The 21,486-nt window shown below is 40.1% G+C and overlaps 1 protein-coding gene across 12 annotated transcripts in view; it reads left to right on the top strand.

Annotated features, from left to right (window-relative positions):
- The window catches only part of LOC146499571 (ninjurin-2-like), a 37,745-nt gene that overhangs the window by 13,403 nt on the left and 2,856 nt on the right, over positions 1-21,486 (top strand). For 5 of the 12 annotated variants that reach the window (XM_085137931.1, XM_085137930.1, XM_085137932.1 and 2 more), the window contains exons 2-3: positions 20,570-20,706; positions 20,849-20,928. In XM_085137931.1, coding sequence (XP_084994057.1) covers positions 20,570-20,706; positions 20,849-20,928 — 217 coding nt within the window. Of the gene's footprint in view, positions 1-20,569; positions 20,707-20,848; positions 20,929-21,193; positions 21,395-21,486 lie in introns of all 12 variants that reach the window. The other 7 variants (XM_085137937.1, XM_085137934.1, XM_085137935.1 and 4 more) reach the window with 3 other exon arrangements.

The following is a 21,486-nucleotide window of genomic DNA, read 5'->3' on the forward strand; positions in this document are numbered from 1 at the left end:
ACATGGACCCCCTAATGATCCTCTACCTAATCACACGAGCCCAGGTGTGAAAACGGGTGTAGGTCACAATCACCCTATCATGTGATTTCATGTGTGGGTCCATTTGGCCCTCTCGGGGGGATACTCCCACAGGGCTTAAATCTGGGACTCTCCACCATTTGACCCTAGAACTGAAGAGGTTTTTCGGACGAGAGGTGAAACGTCTTCAAGCAACTTAAAGAAGTCCAGACGCTTTTCTTTCCAAGCTCCTTAGACTACAATGATCTGGATGACTGAGAACCTTCACAGATGTATCAAAAGTTATTGCGCTGAAGTGCACCTTAATGACTTAGCTGCAACAGGAAATCCATTCTTTCACTTAATGTGTGTAAAATTGGTGTTGTAGAGTTAAAGAAACTCAATAAATTCATAATAAACCAATGTATCCACACAGTCCTGGGGCATTTGTAACTGCTCCTGCAAGTTTTCTTTCATATTGCCTACATCGCGTAATGCATGACTTAGACACACTGTGCCTGTTGAATCTTGGCAATGTCAAATAAGGATGTTTTTCATCATAATCTTATACTTCCACGTAGTAATTAGCCATTGTTGCTTTTCCTTACACACATGCCTAACTTGTGTTTTTAGCTCATCAAACATCCGGATAGAAAATAAAGTCAAGTGCGGGTTCAAGTACTATGTATATACACAGAACCAAAGAGACCATGACCGTGCCACGTGTTAAGTCATGTTTGACTGGTTGAGCAGGTATTAGGTTGCAAGCACCAACTGTATAACGTTCAGCTTCAGTAGATTTCCACTTGTCACATCTTGAGTAAAATGTTGACAGGGTTATAATTAACTCGCTAACTTAAAAGAAACCCAATGGTGTTTACTGCCAGTGTTTACTGCCAGTCAGGTTGGAAACCAGAGGAAAAACACAATGCATCAATAGCACGGACTTGCTATTATGTATGGTAATTCATAATAATTTGTGTGCCTTTTCCATTAATGGTCATCAAAGACGAACCATGGTGCAATACATAGACAAATCGTGATTTATGTGCATGACAACAACCGCGACAAACAAGACCCTGACATGCATGCTAAAGCCTTAGAGAAGAAAAAAGGAAAAAAAAAAAAACCCAATGTATAGTATGGACTTGGTATTTTGCATGTTAGCACTGAAAAGGTGTTGAAGCAAAAGAGATTGAACAATGACCCTTGTTGATTACTTAAAATGTCTAAGCCCAAGTCATTTGTGTATGAATATTAGTAGAGTAGAGCAGCTGGTTGTACACAGAGTGAAAACGGGGTTAAAGGTAAATACATGAAAATTAAGAGAAAGACTCATATTAATTAGGACAGGATGTGGGACTAGCGATGAACCCAAGAAGGGATCTGCTGATGAGAGATGTTTGAAAATATAACTAAACTTAAATATAGCATGTTCTAAAATGTTATAATGAAAAAACTGGGTGTATTTTGGTTTTGTCCATGGTGATCTTCCTGTCTAGGCAGTCCATTTTCTCTCTCTTCACACTTCACACTGTTATTCTGGTACAGTTATGATTGCTCTAGTCAACAGCTTGCTGTACTTTCATGACTACATTGATGTTATTGTGTAAAAAGTGCTCATTTTGACATATGTCCAATACTTAACTCTGCTTATAGTTTCTTACAAGGTATTTATTGTCTGTTATGCTGTCCCTTTATGACTAATGAAAGGCCTTTACACAGTTTTAATATTATAGTGCCACAAAGTGTAAGTAATCTCTCCATAAAATCCTTTTCAGACACAGAACAAGTTATATTACTGGGTTTATCCAGCTCGTAAAGTGATGGCATTTTTTTCATTCAGACACGGCTCATTTTTAGCTCATTTCGGCAAAGGACTCAAATACTTACATTTGATGGTTCTGGGTATGACTGTGCCTGAGCCTCCTTGGCTTCTCGCTAGAATTTAATTGTCATTAGTTTATGCAATACAGCCAACCAATGACAAGAAAACATATTACTTTCTCTCGTTACATCACACATTACAGTAACTTGTAGTATGTGATGGATCGTGAGCCAGATGAGCTTTAATGTTAATGACATTCTGGTTTGTGTTTATGTTTCCTTAAAACTTCGTAGAGACCTACTTGTGATGGAGAGAGGCGTGGTATGTGTGCAGTTCTTGCCGTAAAAACAAGACATGTTTATGGCAAAGTGAAGACTGAACGTGCTTTCTAAATATTCTACCATTTTTTCTACCATTCTCATTAAGATAATGGTCTGTATCTATGCTGTGCTGGTGCTGCAGCGAGTAATATTCAAGCCCATTCCCTCACACAGGGGCTCAGGATTGAGCATGCGCTCTATTAAATTGGGAATACTGATAATGCATGATATGCAAATATTTACTGCATATCGTAAATAGAGCTGAAAAAGATAAACTGTTATCACTGATGTTAATTGAATTCTACCAAAACATGTTTATTAGTTAACTCAGTCATGTGTGCATCAGTCAACACACGCGGCCACATGGTTCACCTCAAGTAAGACTTTTAAAATGACCAGACAAGAAGTAACATTTTCAAAAGGCTGTGAGATTAACAGAAAGCACTCCCTGTGTTTCAGTTATGTTTTGTTTTTTCTCTTTAAATGTGTCATGTAATGGGATGCAGTTTCAGTGCATAACAGCGGCATTCGTGGAACTCAGGAAGTAGGAATACCAACATACACGCATGCACAGAGGAAGGAAGTGTGTGTTGCGGACAGCGATGAAGGCCGGGTCATTAAATCCAGGAAGTTGCGGTGAGGAATGTCCTGCGATGTCACACATGGCATGAAAGCTCGCAGGCCTGAGGGGGATTTAAAGACCAAACATCTGCGGAAAAAAACATCTCTTCAGAATAAGTGAAGAGAAAAAACATACTCTTCAAGTGTCACCTATTCACATTAGGAGTTTTCTTTTCATTACACCTGTTCACATCACACCTTAGGCCCCGAGGCAACTTTAACAATATACAGTATTGTACGCAATCACGCAGAAATGTATTAGCGAGCCTTTCCCGTAGTCCTCTCCCCATGTTTGTTTTGGATACAAGCAGTCTGGTGTGGTTTTAAGTCAAAATCAAATTGTGGAAAATTACCTGCTTGGGTCAATGAATTATAATTGCTCAAAACCACAACCACAGTTAGGACGCGTTGTGTAACCACAATATAGTCACTCTACTCTAAGGCTTATATGACTCATAAGTCTGATGTTTGGTGCTGTTTTTGATCGTTTAATGGTTTTTGTACTCGTGCCTACAATGTGCCAAGTGCGCACGAGCATAAACTGCACACATGCAAGCACAGTGTGGATTTTGGAGGAAAATATTGCATTGCTCAATAGTTGTATAATATCAGGAGCAGTACGTGATTGAAGGTTTTCACTGCTAGATGAAACACTGTTTTTGTTCTCTGTGCATTCATGTCATTGGAATTTCAAGATGCTAGTTTTTCTTTCGATACCAGGGCCACATTTTAGTTCTTCCAGTCTCAGATTGAGAAAGGTCGTAAATCTCAGTGAGGGGATTGTGTATTCTACTGCCATTATAGTCAGTGCACACCAATGGTTAACACTATAACTGCCATTACAAATAGTTTTATATATGAAAAGTGCATATGCCCCACACATTTACTGTACATACTTCTACCTTGCACATTACCTTTGGGAATTGGCGACTAATTTTTTTTAGTCTAAATCTAAATTATGTATTTTGTAAGGAGCAACAATGTAGAAATGACAATTTTGGACTACTCTTTAATTATTAAGATTTATTTTATAAACTCAAAACTTTAGTGGTATTGGTGAGTAAAAAAAAGGGTGACCTGCCTCTTTAAATGCCCGAGTATTGACCTTTACTATATCAACAGGAGATGCAATTAGTCTTGTATTGTGCATAGTGTCTTCCTTGCATACTCTGACACTGATGGACTGTTGACACTGTTGCAGCTGTGCAAAACAGACTCAAGAAACTTCACATATGTGTAGTAGCTCAAAATGAAGGGTGAACTGGAAGATGGGTGGAAAAAAGGGGGCTGGAAGGACCAAGTGATTCTATATTCTATTGTGTTCACTTTCTGAGTTTCTATTTCTCCCTCCTTCACTGTGGGGGTGTGTGTGTGTGTGTGTGTGTGTGTGTCTAAAATGATAAAATGTAGATCTGAACACATCCTCTATAGCAGAATGCACCACAAACATGATAGCACTTCAACCTTACAAGATCCATACGCAAAAAAAAATACATCCACTTGCCACTTTAGGTATTTAGGCCTGCAGACATGGTCACGTCAACCTGCTGAAGTTCAAACGAAGCATTTGAATGAATGAAGGAAACAAATGTAAGTGACTTTGAATGTGGTCTACTGGGATTTTCCCACACAGACACCTATAGGGTTTACTGAGAACTGTCCGAAAAAGAGAAAATATAGGATAATGGCTGTCCATCTGCATCTGGCTGTCCATCTCAGCTGTCCATCTGCATCTTAAGGATAAAGGACACTCTTTCAAGGATGCCAATGTTCACATTTTGGACAGAGAGGGCAGATGGTTTGAAAGAGGAGTGAAAGAAGCCATCTATGTCCACTGTGAGCAACCATCTTTGAACAGAGGCGGTGGTTTACGACACCAACTCTCTGCCATCTATAATCCAGTTTTGAGTTCCCTCCCCAGACGCCTTAACGCCCACTCACATCCTGGGCCATCTGACCTCAGGAATTCGCATGATAAGGTGGGGCCAGGTTTCACAATGAACTCACCCGAAACTGAAGCTGATTGGGACCCACACCCAGTTTCACACCTTGGCTCAGGCGATTAGAGGATCATCAGGGGGTCCTTTTGTCCCTCTGTGGGGGGATACTCCCACTAGGTTTATATCTGGGACTCTCCACCATTTGACCTTAGAACTGAAGATGCTTCTCGGATGAGAGGTGAAACGTCTTCAAGCAACTTAAAGAAGTCCAGACGCTTTTCTTTGCAAGCTCCTTTGGCCAGACTGCTTGAAACTCATAGGAAGGCAACAGTAACTCAAATAACTCATTATAATCAAGGAATACAGAAGAGCACCTTTGAATGCATAAAATGATAAAGCTTGAAGCAGATGGTCTACAGCAGCAGAAGACCTCACCAGACTTTCAGCCCCTTAGTATGAGCATAGTTTCAAGGTCACAGCTTAACTGAGTGTTGTTGCATCCATCCATGCACCCATCCACACCCACAGTATCTTCTGGTGCAGCAGGATAACCCACCATGTCACAATGTCCAATCATCTCAAAGTGGTTTCCACAGTTTCAGTATAATAGAGCACCTTCGGGATGTGGTGGAAAAGGAGATTCACTACATGGATGTCGAGAAGATAAATCAACATTAACTGCAAGATGGGTGCCCAACACAGCACTAGCAAGGCACAACAACCCCCATTCTCTTGGACTGGTTCATTTGTGGGAGGAAATCAGACAGTGTGTAGGGAGAGCTCCATACAGAAAGGCCCCAGGAAGATCTGAACCCGACAGCTGTGGTGCTAAATATAGTGTACTATTCAGATCTGATTGCAAGATGTCCTCCAGTTTTTAAATTCAGATTTTTTCTAGAGATAATTCAGCAGGTGCTGAGCATCGGTAGAGTCATGTCCCTAAGAATTTATGGCTGCAGCTCAGTCTTTCACGCATACGCAAGAGAAGATTTTGCATGTTTGCAGCTTAAAATAACCTCTTGGTCATGACTGCAGAATGTCCTACAGTAGCTCTGGTGTGAGAACTATTTGCAAATTTCAAGTTTAAAGGAAATGGAGGTATATTTTTTTTCTGAGAAATGTTTAAGTCTGTCACACGACCATTGTTTCATGGAGCATTTCCCTTTCAAATGACTGATGTGCTGCTGCTGCAGCAGTGGCGTGGCACGATTTTTACAGACAGCATTCCTCCAAAGGTCTTAAGCCTGCTCCCATAAGAGCAAACAATTTCACCATAAAGAGTCTTTGTCCAACTTGCTCTTTACCCCTAACCTCTTTGAAGGTGTTGGCAACTCAAAAAGCAATTTAAAATGGTATAATCTACCAAGAAAAACAAAAGGTATTTGCGATTCCCTGGTTCAGCGAGTGCATATATATAACTGCAAAGCTCTTTTTATGACAGGTTAAACAGTGCAGAGATGGACAAGGAATTCCAGCTATTGCTGCCATCGCTGTGAACACAAAGACTCGCTGACATCAGGCTGACAACTTTCCAAACATGCCTTTCTTGTAATAGCAACTTCAACCAAACTCTTAACAATGAGTAGTATACTTTTGCAACTCAACAAATCATGGTGGACGTTACTGTTATCAAGGTTCTTTTAACACGTCATTGTGTGAGGTACATGTGTATGATTTAGTGTGTATGTGCGTTTACGTGCATTTAAAGACATAAATATGTTTCCACAGCGTGTGGACCCACCTGGAGACTATCCATTGAATTGTCCAAATGAATGTCACCATCATGCAAATCATGTGTGTTTGAGTGCGTGTGTGTTAATCCTCAAACACACAACCTGGTGGCACACTATTTTAATGTTATCTTTTTAGCCTCTATTGCCTTTCCATCCATGCTTGAAGAGGAACAGTTCCTCCTGTATGCGCGGGGCACGTTTCATCAGTCAAACCAAAATCGTAACACACAAAATGAAAACTTGTCTGGAATTGATGATTCCTTTCGCCCTGTTGTTGATTCTTCTTGGATCAGAGCCTAAAAATTTGGAATTGGCTTCGCTTTTTCGAATCTGCTTTGCTTGACTTTACTTGGAGAAAATCTGACTGATTTTTTTTAAAAATCCCTCCCACTGTTTGGAAAATAATGAATAAATGAGATGCCATATGTTACCTCTAATTTATGCGTAAAGCAGTTACTGCTTGTCTGAACTGAACTACGGTGCAAATTCTTTCTTCTGTAACGTGGAAAGCTGCACTATATGGTCATGTGAACCTCACATAAATCTTATATAATTTTTATAGGAGATCTTCTTGGTTCTAGTCCAACAGAGTTAACCTTTGTTATGAAAAAATGAGATAACTCGCTGCTGCGTGCTTGTCATTCACACTCTCCATCTCTGAACTTCACTGCAGAGAAAACACTTTGGAGACAATAAGAACATTTCTGTTTATTTGTGTGTTTGTTATGTTGCCATGACAGCGTGTAATTTGTCAGAACGCACCGATGGTGCACACACTCCTGGCATGTGATGCACTCCCATATCCATCTGACACACACACACACACACACACACACACACACACACACACACACACACATCTGCTGCACACTTCTTCAAAGGTATGTAGCATTCCAGATGATCCTTTAATACTAAGAAAAACACACCTACCTCTTGTGCAACAATCTTATAGTGTGACTGCCCTCAGAGGAGAAACACTTATTTTTGGGTTCGCACACACACACACTTAAAAACATAGGTACAGACCAGCACCTTGAGCTATGGTCAGAATGTGTCTTTGCATGCTTTAACGGGTTACCCTTTCTTCTTATATTGTTACTAACTGTAAATTGGGTCTAATTTTTGTCGTTTTTGTGGATATTAAAACATCAGCTCTTGTGAGTCTGCATCAACGACTCCAAATCATCTGCAATGCATCTTTCCAATAGGGGATTCGACTCAGCTCGTTGCTAAATGGTTGTATTCTGGTTATAGTCCTACATAAAAGCAAAGGAGCCAAGTGCCTATGTCAGCTGTTGGACTCTGAATGTAAGTAGATGATGTGAATTTCTGCATATGTCAACAGCAACAGGTTTGTGATTGTCACCTGTTTGGCAGAGTTACTCATGAGATCATCACAAACAGATTGCACGTAATTGCCAACTTGTCCCCATTCAGTTGCAAACTGATAGCAGACTGATGACCATTTTATCATCAACTTGACACACTGTAAATGATTGCAAGGGGTTATAGACTTGGTCCCTGTCTTCAAGGCAACCGTTTTAAAGGCAACACGATTGCATACGATTGCAATAACTCTGCTTGGTCTCAAACCACTGTTTGTGAGATTGTAGCATTAGACACATGAATTAAATCAATTAATTATAAATTATTACTGCAATTACTCCTGAATTAAATGAAACCTTAAATAAACAGCAATTAAATTCCCCAGGACCCAATAGGAGGTCACACCATGCCTCTGGTTAGGTTAAGGCAGGAACAGCACTTTGGCAGACTTAAGCCTAGATTAAGACTTAAGTGTGGTCACAAGAATAACTGTCGCGCTAAGCATCTGATGACAAAATTTGCGTCATTGGGACCAGTGCGGACTCGCAGATGTGGAAAGTATAGTCCCTGTTTTAGGAATAGGTCGTTTAGTTGAGTGTAAATGAGTGACTGTTCTTTAACATTTATTCTACTAAGATATGGACTCAAATTTTGCAGAAAACATGTCTTTACAGTGAACACAAAACCAATCAGCAATTTACATGTTTAGATGTTTCTATAGGACTACTGACCTCGGATGCCCCCCTGCAGAGCTGGACGGGCCAGCTGGCTGAGTCACTGATATGAGACACTCTGTTAGACCATGTGGTTATAGTGAGGAATGCTGAGAGTCAAATGATATTATATCACTGACACGCTTGTTCTCCTCCGTCCAGATGGCAAATGGAGGCTTAAAAGGTTAAAGGACTTTGAGTCATCAACAATGTTAAAAAAAAAAGAAAGAAAAGAAAGAAAGAATAAAGAGCTCTGTCATAGCCGTTTTCAAAATGACATTATCACGTACTGGATTTCTGGATTTTCATAACAGATGCAGCAACATTAAGTAAGTATTTTAATGATGTAGTTGGATGGAGATGGAGCTCATTTTAATGGCTTAATGCAATGTGTGGTTATAAAATAATCACAGTAGTACTTGGCTATACTTGTTATTTAATAGCCACACCTTATATGACCAGGCAACATAAATAAACCCTAATGTGTGTCTACCTTCAAACTATTGGAGAACAGTACCTAAGAGAGTCTGTTAAATTCAATCAATAACTGTATTCTCTTGGTTTAATACCCAGTTGTTTCCCTCTCTTCGTGATTTTTACAGCAAACAACATGATCAAAAATTGCTTTGAAACATGATTATGCTTCTATACTTGTGAGGGCCACTCTCTGATACATTTTATTTGCTTTCCACTCACCTTTATCTTCACAACCCTACTGATCCTAGCCCTAAAGTTCAGAGCTTTTTAACTTGCCCTCAAGTTGTAAACTCACAAAGCACCTATATTCAGATGAACATCATGTTTAATTATAGAAGCAGCTATCCTCCTACTTGTTTTGCTACTAGGAAAATTAATTTTGATCACCACAAAGAGGCGGGGGAGCAGAAGGGGATCAGACAGCATCAGCTGGTGCTGACGTGAAAGGGTTTTATTTATGATCCATGAATGTTTGTAATAAATTAAGATTTCTGCTGGTTTGGTACAAATATAATAATTTTCTGTCTGACTGTCAAAGAAAGTAGAGCTGGAAAGAAAGAGGTGATTTATGTGATAGATAATGAGGGTAGAATACAAGAAGAAGGAAAAGGTCAAATGGTCATATCTGGGGTATTAAATTGACTTGTGGGACTTTCCATAGATAGCAAAGCAGGGGATATCTTAATTAGGGAACATCTTTTGGTTTTGTTTTGATGTCTGTGGAAACGTGTGGTCCACTACATGTAAAGACCAGCCTCATGCTCATATTATGTGCTGTTGCTGACTATTTACACCGTTTTCTGTGCACTTTTTTGTTAGCTAACTGGGGGAAAGGTCAAGGGCCACACTCTCTCAAGTTGAAAACCTACAACATGTGTTGTGACTGAGAGATAAATATTGTGTGTTCGTGTGTGTGTGTGTGTGTATAGATAACAGCCTATTTCCTGTCTTTTCAATGTCAAAGTTCAGTGGGTTGTGTGCACGTGTGCGAGTTTATCTTCTTTTTGTTTGCTTCTGGACTTGAGTCGTGTTCATTGGCAATATCCCCTGTCCAATTCTCACAAACACACAAACTAAACGACCTGAAATGAAGCATTTCATGTGTTTCGTATGCTAACCCGAGCCCCCAAAGGAAACAAGCCCAGAAAATGACAAAAGGGCTCATTAACTGGCACTTAGCAGTCAGCTGACTTCTAAGAGTTTTTATGATTCAAAATTAGTTTTCAGTGTTTGCCCTGAAAATTGGTATTTTTTAAAGTAATTCTGTATTGAAGATAAACACATTATATAAATTATGAACTGATAAAGTTGAGAAACAGATGAGCACATATAACTACTGAGAATTACTACTGTATTTACTTCCTCTTCTGCAACTTCTTCGCTCTTTCTCTGATATTTCATATCATTGTTATGCAGATGATATTCAGCTATATATCTCTTTTAGGCCACCTGATGTTTCTAAGCTCCAAATCTTGCAGTCCTGCTTAGATTCCGTTAGAGATTGGATGGCTGGTAATTACCTTCAACTAAATGCTGATAAAACGGAAGTCATTGTCTTTGCTGCTGAGAAATTTGTTCCCCTCGTGGTTAAAAATCTAAGCCCTCTTGCTTCTTATATTAAATCCTCCATTAGGAACCTTGGTGTTACATTTGATCCAGCTCTGACGCTGGACACACACGTTAAATCTTTGGTTCGCTCTTGTTTTTACCATTTAAGAACTATCGCTAAGCTGAGTCCCATTGTGTCACGTTCTGAATTGGAAATGATTATTCATGTTTTTGTTTCATCTCGCTTAGACTATTGTAATTCCTTGTTTACTTGCTTAAGTAATGCCTCCCTGAAACGACTGCAGGGTGTTCAAAATGCTGCTGCTAGGCTTCTGATAAAGCATCACAAATACTCCCATGCCACTCCCCTGCTGATTCAACTGCATTGGCTCTCTGTCAAGTTCAGGGTCCAATTTAAGATCATAATCATGACTTAAAGGGCCCTACATGGTGTAGCTCCAACTTCCATAAGTGATCTTCTTCTTCCTTATCACCCCAGCAGGTCCCTGAGGTCTTGTGACCAGGGGTTGCTGGTTGTCCAGCATACAAGGTTAAAAACAAAAGGTGACAGAGTGTTTGTATCAGTGGCTCCCAGACTCTGGAACTCACTCCCTTTGAGTTTGAGATCTGTGGACTCAGTCATGTCTTTTAAAAAGCAGTTAAAAACGTATCTGTTTAAACTTGCTTTTAGTTGATTTTGTTTTGTTTGAGATTTTTAATGTCTGTTTTCTGCCTTTTTAAAGCACTTTGTGATTTTATCTTGAAAGGTGCTATATAAATAAAATTTTACTTTACTTACTTTACTACATCCCATCATTACCTGTCATCTGGAGCAGATGGAAAATGTGGCAGTCTTCAGGTTAAAATCAAAATCCATAATGGATTTGAAGGGTGACAGGTGGGTACACCTTTGGCAGGTTACCAGTATAGGATAAAACGTCACATCTTACACCCTTAATCTGGAGTCATTTGTCTCATTTTTGTTTGCTTGTTACCACGCCTCAGATAAAGAACCGTCACTTTAGCTGCTAGATGCTCCTGTTTGGTTTACCAGACCATAGACTGTATATAACAGATGGACATAGCCACTGTGACTCACTGGTTTGTTGACTTCTATTTCAAACTCTTGAGACCCTGTGTCCTCATAAGGAGACATTACATTTTGACTTTTCTGCACCTTCGTACAGTGTTTGATGCTTTGTGACTCAATAGTGCTTTTAATAGTTTTAAATTTACACCAAAACGTAATAGTTTGCCCAACCACTGTGCCGTGGCACATAGGTGTGCTGTGAGAAATGATCAGGTGTGCCGCGGAAGATTATCTGGTTCCACCTAATTAGTACTAAGTGACCGGCATGAGTAGAGCAATTACATTCTCTTGCTCTAGAGGGCAGTACAACTACCTGCTCTAATTAAATGGGTTGCCAACTGGCAGTAAAACAGAAGAAGTGAGACAATGCTGGAGTAATAGCGATAGATAATTACTGAAATGAAAAAGTGGTCAATCTAACCTGGGTCTTGGAGAAAATTCAGATTCAGATGAAGGCCCTAGCATGAGTAGTGGTCAGAAAAAGGAAAAAAGGTATACTGGGGACAAACCAAACCAATTCCGCTATCCTTTCTTTAAGCGATGACGTGATGAATCCTGCTTCCGGGCCCAAAGTAGTCTGAATTTAATAAGGCTGTTGTGTTTTTAACATGTTTTAATGCTTTGTATCTTGTTCTATTTAACCTCAACAAGCCCCTAAAAACAGTCAGTGATCACTTTCAGGCTTCTCTCGGTTTTTATTACTGCTAATCACTTTAAAGCTCAGTTTTTAAACCCTTACAATGTAACTACAGCCCAGCCCATACTGCAGTATATTAATGACTAACCTCGTATTTTGGATGGATTATCTCGGTGGTTCTCCTGACTGACGTTTGGTCTGTTTACAGCATCCTGCCATGTGATTGTATTTGCCCCTAACCATTAGGAACCCTCACGTTTGAAAAAAGTACTCAGTTCGTTAGCGTTCGTCCTGCAGCTTTACTGTTTATATAATGCTAACATAGCTTTGTCGCGCTATCGATCACGTAGCATATCATTATATACCAGCTAACTAAACTTCAGTAACCCTACAAACGTCACTGCTGTTTACTTTCCTGTCTTCGTTTTTGTTGGAAGTGATAGCAGAGCTGTACGTTTTAATTTGTTTCATAAATCCCTCAGTCAGAACACGGTATATTATATTTAAATGGAAGCTAGCGAGCTAACTCCCTGTTAACTTCCAACTCCGTTAAATGTCATAAATTCTGTTTTTATGGATGCATGGATGTTAAATATAATTGTTACACCTGGTAGAGCAGCCACACTGATCATTTTATTACAGATGAAAGAATTTAGACAGTTTTTCAACTCTCAGTGATGCCGCAGTGATCATTCCACTTAAGGACTTGCAGCAGAATTTGGGCCCAGACACGGCTAATGACGTCAGACTTAAAGACCAGGTATCCGGTCCTTAACAATGATCAATATGCTTTTTGTGGCATTTTTGTTTGGTGGTGTGCCGTGTGATTTTTCTAATGTGAAATAGCATATCGACGGTGATGCAAATTTGACTAGCAATAAAAAGTATAAAATGAGTCACTTTTAGCTGGAAAAGGGGGTCCAACTTGTTACACTCATGCCTAATACCTAATAACTATAGAGTCTTACAAATCTTCCATCAAATGGGTGAGCCATGCTAAAAAATTCTCAATTGTCATGAAGAACACGGAGGAAAGATGGTCAACAACATTGTCGGACATTACTCATAACAGGTAATGTGCACACACTAGCTTTTTCCTTCACATCACAAAGGTGCATATCGTTTCTTCCGAATTCTTGCATGTAAGCATTTTTCTTAGACTATCATAGGTCTCATGACTTTATGCAGGTAATAGGTCTGATCAGAGATCAACAACCTGTGACTGTGTTTTGGAAATTCTTTGAAGAAAACTATAACTTTGACATGACACATCTTCTTCCAATCTCATGCTTTATTTCGGGGTGGGATACAACGTAATCTAGGTAAGTCTTAACTAGAGACAATACTCTGCTGCCACTCAGCCAGTGAAAGGAAACACATCTTATCTTACTGCCTTTCTGCCTCCCTTTTTGATGACTATTTCTCTTTCTGTCTGTTTCTTTTTCAGGTACTTTTCTCCTTTCTTCCAACTCCCTCACCCTAAATGGCAGTTAAAATAAATAGAAAGATGTTGCCTTTAGGCATTGAGAGCCTTGGAAGAAAGAAGAACAAGAAAGTCAAGCAAGTACATTTACACTGAGTCAGATACTCAGTAAAATTAAGATAGAAAAGGAACACCGGAGGTCCACTCCTAGTTGGGTTTCCCTTTTCATTGGCCCTTACAGTGACCAATAAGAGTACAGGGGTGGAGCACTTCCTTTGAAGATGAGGGGGGCCTCCCATGTGGTTTGGTGTGTATGTGTGTGTGCATTTAGCAGTGTAAAGATGTACAGTTTTGTAAGCATGTTTTTGCGTGTATTATTGGAACAAATGTGCTTGCCAATACACGTGGGGCAACATATTTTTGTATGTGCCTCATAGTATATGCACAAGGCAAGTATGCATTATTTGTCTTATAAAGGGTTTGTGTGTTTGGGTGTGGATTGTGTACACTATGTGATATGGCACAGTGCCTATGGTTAAGGTTCAGTGATGGGGGGGGAATGAGTTTTACAGGGGCTCTGTGGTTCTGGGAAAAGTTTACTATATAAATCCAATTTTCAAAACCACAAGAGGAAATAGATCTTCTGTGTGCAGAAATGTAAATTTTCTTCCCACCGTAGTGTCATGATAGGGAACCATTAACTTATATAAGAATATTATTTTACTCTACACTATTTCATAGTAAACATACTAAATTATGGTTACTTTGCATCTTTTGGACATTATGTATCAGAATTTCTGGAGCGGGATCACGCCTCTGTCTAACCACGCTCCTTCCGGTTCTTATCTGTATAGGTTCCACTAATTCTGCAAGCTGTTCATTCTTGTTTACGTACCCCACCCTCCCTCCCCTTTTCAATTCTTTAACTTCTTCACTTCTATTTAGTACATGGGGATCTGCCAGGCCCGGGAGCCGTTGCCAGTCCCCTTCGAGGCCTTTCCCAAACCGCAGCTCAATTCATGTCCAAGCATTCACCTTTACCTACTAAAAAGCTGTCAAACCTAAAATGAGGACGTGGGCCCAGCTAGTGAAATTGTTATTTATGGCTCACAATGAATACAAGAATATTCTTCGAGATCCACAAAACAGCCAAAATTTTGTTTTTCATTAAAATGTCATAGGAAATGTTTGATGGAATAACTTGAATATTTTTATTGTAGTAACTCTGATAAACTTCTTCTTCTGTATCATCATGCCAAGTTTTTACTTGGCCACATTATTAGGTAGGCAAATATCTAATCAAGCAATCACATGACAGCAAATCAGTGCATTTAGGCTTGGAGACATAATCAAGACAACTTGCTGAATTAAAACTGAGCATAGACAACGGAGAAGAAAGGTGTTTTCACCATCCATTTTATTACACTTATCCTTATTAGGGCAATGGGAGGGGGCTGGAGCTACCTTAGGGTGAGAGGCAGGGTAAATCTAGGTACACAGACAACCATTCACATTTACACTTATGAGCAATTTGGTATTACCAATTACCCAGCCCCGCTAACAGAAAGGTGCCAGCAGTGGAGTCGAACTCAGGATCTTCTTTCAAACACTGCTGATCTGCTGGGATATTCAATAGTAATTCAAATAGCCACTCACTACAACCAAAGTATGCAGAAGAGCAGTTTTGAGCACACACCACGTTGAAACTTGAAGCAGATGGGCAGCAGCAGAAGTCCACACTGAGTAACATTCTTGTCAGCTAACAGGAACCAAGGCATAGACCAGGCTTGGCCAATTCCAGACCTCAAGGGCTGGTGTCCTGCAGGTTTTAGATATCACCCTGGGTCTACACACCTAAATCAAATGATTAGTTCCTTACCAGGCCTCTGGAGAACTTCAAGACACGTTGAGGCGGTCATGCAGCCATTTAAATCAGCTGTGATGGATCAAGGACACATCTAAAACCTGCAGGACTCTCGAGGCCTGGGTTTGGACACCAATGGTATAGACAAACCACCCAAACTGGACAACAGAAGACTGGAATAAACTGACTCGTCTGATGAGCCTCAGTTTCTGTTAGTGTAACCAAAATACAAGCTTGATCCTGCCTAGTATCAACAGTTCAAGCTGGTAATGGCAGTGTAATGGTGTTTTAGTAGTTTTTCAATAATTCTGCATGAAAAAAAAACTTGGTTCTTCATGATGAAGCTTGTCTCAGATCAGCTTTACAGCCTAAATGTGTGCAACTGTCCTAACCTCATCGAACTGCTTCTCCTAAACCCTGCTGCAAATAAGGACTTCTCTCCGTGTGTGAAACAAAAGTTAAAAGAACTGTCTATCATTCAGTGTTAATAAATAAAGATAAATGCAGATTAAGAATGATAAAAGTGCAGTCAGTACATTTAGAGAAACATTACACTAAATGAACACACATGGTAAGTAAATCTGTATATGCCACTCCAATGTTTTGGTTGTGGTGTGTGTGTGTTTGCGTGTGTGTGTGTGTGTGTGTTTTGGCAGCACTCCCAAGGCTGATGTTGATAAAGTGCGACCACGAGTCCCCAAAGGAGAAAAAAATGGAAAAATGCCAGTGTACAGGCATATTTTTTTCCCCATCTCGCTCTTTCCAATGCTGCATATTTTTTCTCACTTCCTCACTACCCACCCTGTGCTTCTCTCTCTTTCTGTGCTCTCTCTCCTATCTCTTACCAAGTTTCTCTCTCTCTCTCTCTCTCTTACACACACACTTAAACAAAGTAAAGCTGTGGTACATGTGCTCATGGTGTTTTGACAGTCTTACAGTTCTGGGAATTGCCGAGTAGTTTCTCGGAGATCTACGCAGTCTGGATGAAAATGTACCAGAGGATGAAATCAAGCTTTGAGCACTAAAGTACACCGCAGGCACTATTTTGATGAAAATCACAACATTATGACAGATAAACTGCCAACCACAGAAACATTTCAAGACTTTATATCCTGGGATTGGTAAACATCTGGATAAAGTGCAATATAAAGTATATTCAAAAATACCGAGTAAAAACAGAGCTACTTTTTCCTCATTGGTGAAAGGACAGTTTGTTTTGGTTTGCGGCGCTTGAACCGAAATGTCAGCATCAACAGCTTGCTCGAGAAACTGCAGCAGCACAGTTATGAGAAGCCACAGACCTCATATGATCAGTGAAAGCTATTTGCTGTCAAAGCGCACCTTGCAAATCGCCGTCTCCATGCAGAAGGAACACGGCCAGAACTTGTGGAGTGAAAGGAAAGGAAGAGGATGTAAACACAATGGCTACGTTAGCAGCAGCTGTGGTCAGAATGCAAGGAAGACACCTAAACATGTGACCTTTAAGAACGCTGTGTTTACATCCTTCAGAGTGCACCTACTCTACAACTTCTGGAGCGTTTCCATATGTTCACAGAGCCAGCAAACTGGCAAAACAGCGTGATAGTGACTGCTGCCAGGCTTTTACGATCATCCAAACATTTCTGTGTTCTGACCACCTCATCAAAAGCGGACAAATCTGAAACCAGCTTCACTTATTTTAAAGGTGTGTTGAAAGAGAGAGTAAGCAATGTGAGCCCTGCTTACTTTTGCACGGCAGCACATCTGGCAAAGGCCTGTGTGGTGTGGGTGTGCTGGCTTTTGCAGAGCTTTTCAGTTCAGAAGATTGCTTTGTTCAGATTCATTGTCGGGTTTAAGATAATAAACAAGTGGTTACGTTTATGGAATTATGTTTTAAAAAGGACAGGCTATTAACAGCTTTCGCTTGGTTTGAAATCCAATGCTGCAGGGCATACCCCCCCCCCCCCCCGAGCCTAAATTCTGCCATTACTTATAAAAATAGGAACAGATTTTGCTTTTGTTATGATTTCCACATGATTTATTATGTATTTTGTGGCATGGCAACAAAACACGCCACATTTATTCAATAACAGATCATTTCCACTAGAGGGTGTCAAAACCACAGTGTTTATTATTGCATAGCATTACAGCACTGGGTTTGTGGCTCGACCGTGGCCATGTCATGCTTTACCATGATCTGTGCAACAGTTTTTGCCTGTGATAGATTATAATAGTAATATCATCCTGAGAGGACGAGATGAGCCTGATGAAGATGGTTTATATATATAAAACCAACAAAAGATCATCACATTGAAGACTAACTGCTTCCTAAAAGCATTCGTTCAACACATTGCTCAGAGGTTTTGGTCCATATTGACGTGATGTTATCACACAGCTGCTACTACAGGTAGCATACATGATACAAGTCAGGATCAAGCAGCGCTTGCATGTTGTTTACATCAGCAGAAATACATCAGCAGAAACTGACACTCATCCAACCACTTAATATTTTTCAAATCTTCTGCTGTCCCAGTTTTGGTGGATTGTCCTTGCACACTGTAGCCTCGGCTTCCTTTTTTTTAGTTCACTCGGTGTGGTCTTCTGCTGCTGTAGCCTATCTGCTAGAGTTGGTCTCTGTCTCGAGAACACTTTTACGTGGTCTTGGTCTTGTCTTGATCTTGCTGTCTCGGTCTTGCTGTCTCAGAGCGACATAGTGGTCGGGAGATTTGGAGTCAACAGTATCCATGACACACAACGTAACGTTCGATAATGTGTCATGCGCAAAAGCATCAGCTCTAAGAGCCGTGCTTAGAGAGTGCTTTGCAGTGAATCAGAGGAGTCGACTCCCATTGAGCGAGAGCCGGCTCCTCACTTCATTTCCTTTCACTGCTCAGCTCTCACACAGTGGCTCAGCTATGCTCCAATCCTTCCATATTGTGGCCAATCACATGCGAGGATATAGGATAATATCATTATGTGAAAAACAGAGAGGGTGAGAGACGCGACAGTCAAGTGGAGCATGCGTCTGTCTGACTCAGTAGACAGCGGTGAGGAGGGCTGTGCGAGTGCATCGCAAAAACACATAAATATGCCTGACACCCGTAAACAAAGCAGCATCTGGCTGCAGTTTAAAGACTTTTAAGTCTCTGTCTCAGTCTTGGTCTTGTCTCGACTTTGTCTTGGTCTTGTCTTGGTCTCGATACCCTCTGGTCTTGGTATTGTCTTGGTCTTGGTTTAGGCGGTCTTGTCTACTGTCTGCTTCAAGGTTCAACATGGTGTGAGTGTTCAGAGATGCTCTTCCACATACCTTGGTTGTAACGAGTGGTTATTTGAGTTACTGTTGCCTTTCTGTAAGTCACTACCATGTAACTTGCTGGTTGCATTAAAGGCCATTTAAACCTAATGAAAGGCCTTGTGAGTCTGTCTATAAAGTCAGATACTTGCTATAACCCTTCTTAATGCACATGTATATGGAATATACATGGCTTAAAAGTTGAAATCAATATCAGTCGCAATTGGTTGGTGATTATAAAAACAGACACGGCGCAAACAGAGGAGCTGAAGTGTTAACAATTGCTGCACATGTACAATGTCAGCGCTGTTTATTTTGGAGCAGCAAAGCACATTAAAGCACAGTGAGGTCATGAGGTGCAATGTGCCCTTAGTGTGAATATGACTGACTTCATTTATGTGATCTATGTCTTCCCTAAGTGCATTTCTCTTTCTATGCAGGCTGAAGAAAACAGATTTATGGTACACATGCATACACACAGCCGTCCATTTGCGAACAGAGCACTTTAGTATATAGACTTATGTAATCCAATATGTGCATCTGCAGTCTGTGTTCTATAGCAGGACAATTAGATCTAGAAAATTTTAGCCCTTTATATGTGCTGTGAGTCATACAGTAACGTAATGATGCCTCATGTTTTCATTTCTTCTCGTCTCTTCTCGCTGCACATGCTCACTATTGCTACCTTTATAAAGATGGTAATGCACATTCGTCCCTCTCCAAATAGTATAATAGTGTAATTAAAACCTGAACCTTAAAACCAAATCCAAACCTCTGAATAGTCCTTTAAAGGAAAGTAAAGACCACTCAATCTGTCCTCGCCTTAATGGTTTAAAATCTCAAATAGGTCCTCATAACAATGATTATTCAAGTAAACACAGACACACACACAGACACACACACACACCGTTTTTATTGCCAAATTGCCAAAACCACGAAACCAGGCCGATTCTTTCTTTTCTAGTCAAACTCATCTCCTGCTGCTCTACCAAATCATTGTTCTGGGGAGATAAGAAGATTTGCAGTAACACAGAGGCACAGAAAACCGTACATCAACACACATGCACACAATTTCAATTTATGAAACATGAGCCACAAACTGCCTAATGCACTTCTTCTCTTGCAGTTCTCAAACAGTTAATTTGTCTGTTAATAGATTGCATAGAGGAGTATCAGATGAACTCAATATACCGACTTTCCCACTCATCATATCTCTGGTTTTCCTTTGGTTGCAAATATTGAATATGATAAATAATATAATAGATTATTCTGTAACCGTATCCTTGGTCTGTGCTGCCCTCTTGTGGCCAGTTACTTGTTAGAGAAAATTATGTTCAGTACAGTATTTGTCTTAGCTCTTTATATTTGTTGATTAATTGTTTGGGGGTGAGATGAGTGTTTGAACACTACTGAGTTATATTTTTAATAATTTCTGATAATTGATAATATCAAGCAGAATATCAGCATAACTTTAAAAAAAAAAAAGATTATTTTAAGGAATCCAATTCAGTGTTGTTTAAATAGCACCAATTCATGACAACAGTTATCTGAATCCTTTTTGTATTACAAGGTAAGATCCCTGCTGCATTATAATGGATGGAATGAGTTTAAATGTAGTTTGTAAAAAGCATGGCTAGGTATTTAGTAACCAAATGACTGAATATTTGGGACTGCATTTTGCCATCAGTATCTTACACTCTTATACTTCTACTTACTTGAAAAGTAAGTGTGGATACAAATTGTAAGATAACCCACTTGAAATCTGTGTCTCTCTATTGCAGGGTGGTTCAGCCTCCAGCCTGAACATGAACCTGTATGCTACTAAGAAAACAGCAGCTGAAGGCATGCTGGACATCGCCTTGTTCCTGGCTAACATTACACACATGAAAACAGTCATTGAACAGGGTGCAGGCTACAGGTACAATATATGTACATATGAAGAAGGCAAAACCGTAACTGTTTACCTGTGAGCTGTTTTTCCATGATCGCATTTATGTTTGCCAAAAATATTATCTATTCACTATCCTTTTCTTTGCATTGCATTTCCTTTTTGTTCCTAGGTATTACGCCGCTGTTCTGACGCTCATTTCCTTTTCCCTGGCTCTTCAGATAGTGGCTGGAATCCTGATCATCATAATCGGTAGGCATTATAGATTTAGGCTGGACATCTTCTGCGATCCATCTTCCATGTTTTTAACCCATCATATTAACACACTAATTCACTGACACTTGTTTGTAGTCAAATACAGCTAGTGCAGGTTTAAACGTAGTGGCTTTAGGTATAAAATCCATAAGCCATCTAATGCATTTTATATGCAAGAACTACAGAAACATGATGGTTCCCCACACTTTATGCTCTCGTTTTGTTGCTATTTTTGGTATGTGTTTGTATATGTGCATTGCAGCCCGGCGAGACCTCAATGAAGAAGCCAACCAGAAGCGCCTGGACAGCCTGAACAACACCCTAACCATCACCATCTTCCTCGTCTTTGTCACCAACATCTTCATCACTGTCTTCGGGATGGAACGCACTGGCCTCTTTGCCAGGATGCATTTCTGACTGCGTAACGTAGGCAATGGTTCTAGTATGTACATCTGTTTAGAAAGTAAGAACAGATTCACATAACTAGGTTGTGGTCACACAAGCACACAATCATAACACATACCAGTGTAACATATTGTCCAACTCACTAACTAA

Source organism: Neolamprologus multifasciatus, chromosome 17, assembly GCF_963576455.1.
Source record: "Neolamprologus multifasciatus chromosome 17, fNeoMul1.2, whole genome shotgun sequence".
Classification (NCBI taxonomy): Eukaryota; Metazoa; Chordata; class Actinopteri; order Cichliformes; family Cichlidae; genus Neolamprologus; species Neolamprologus multifasciatus.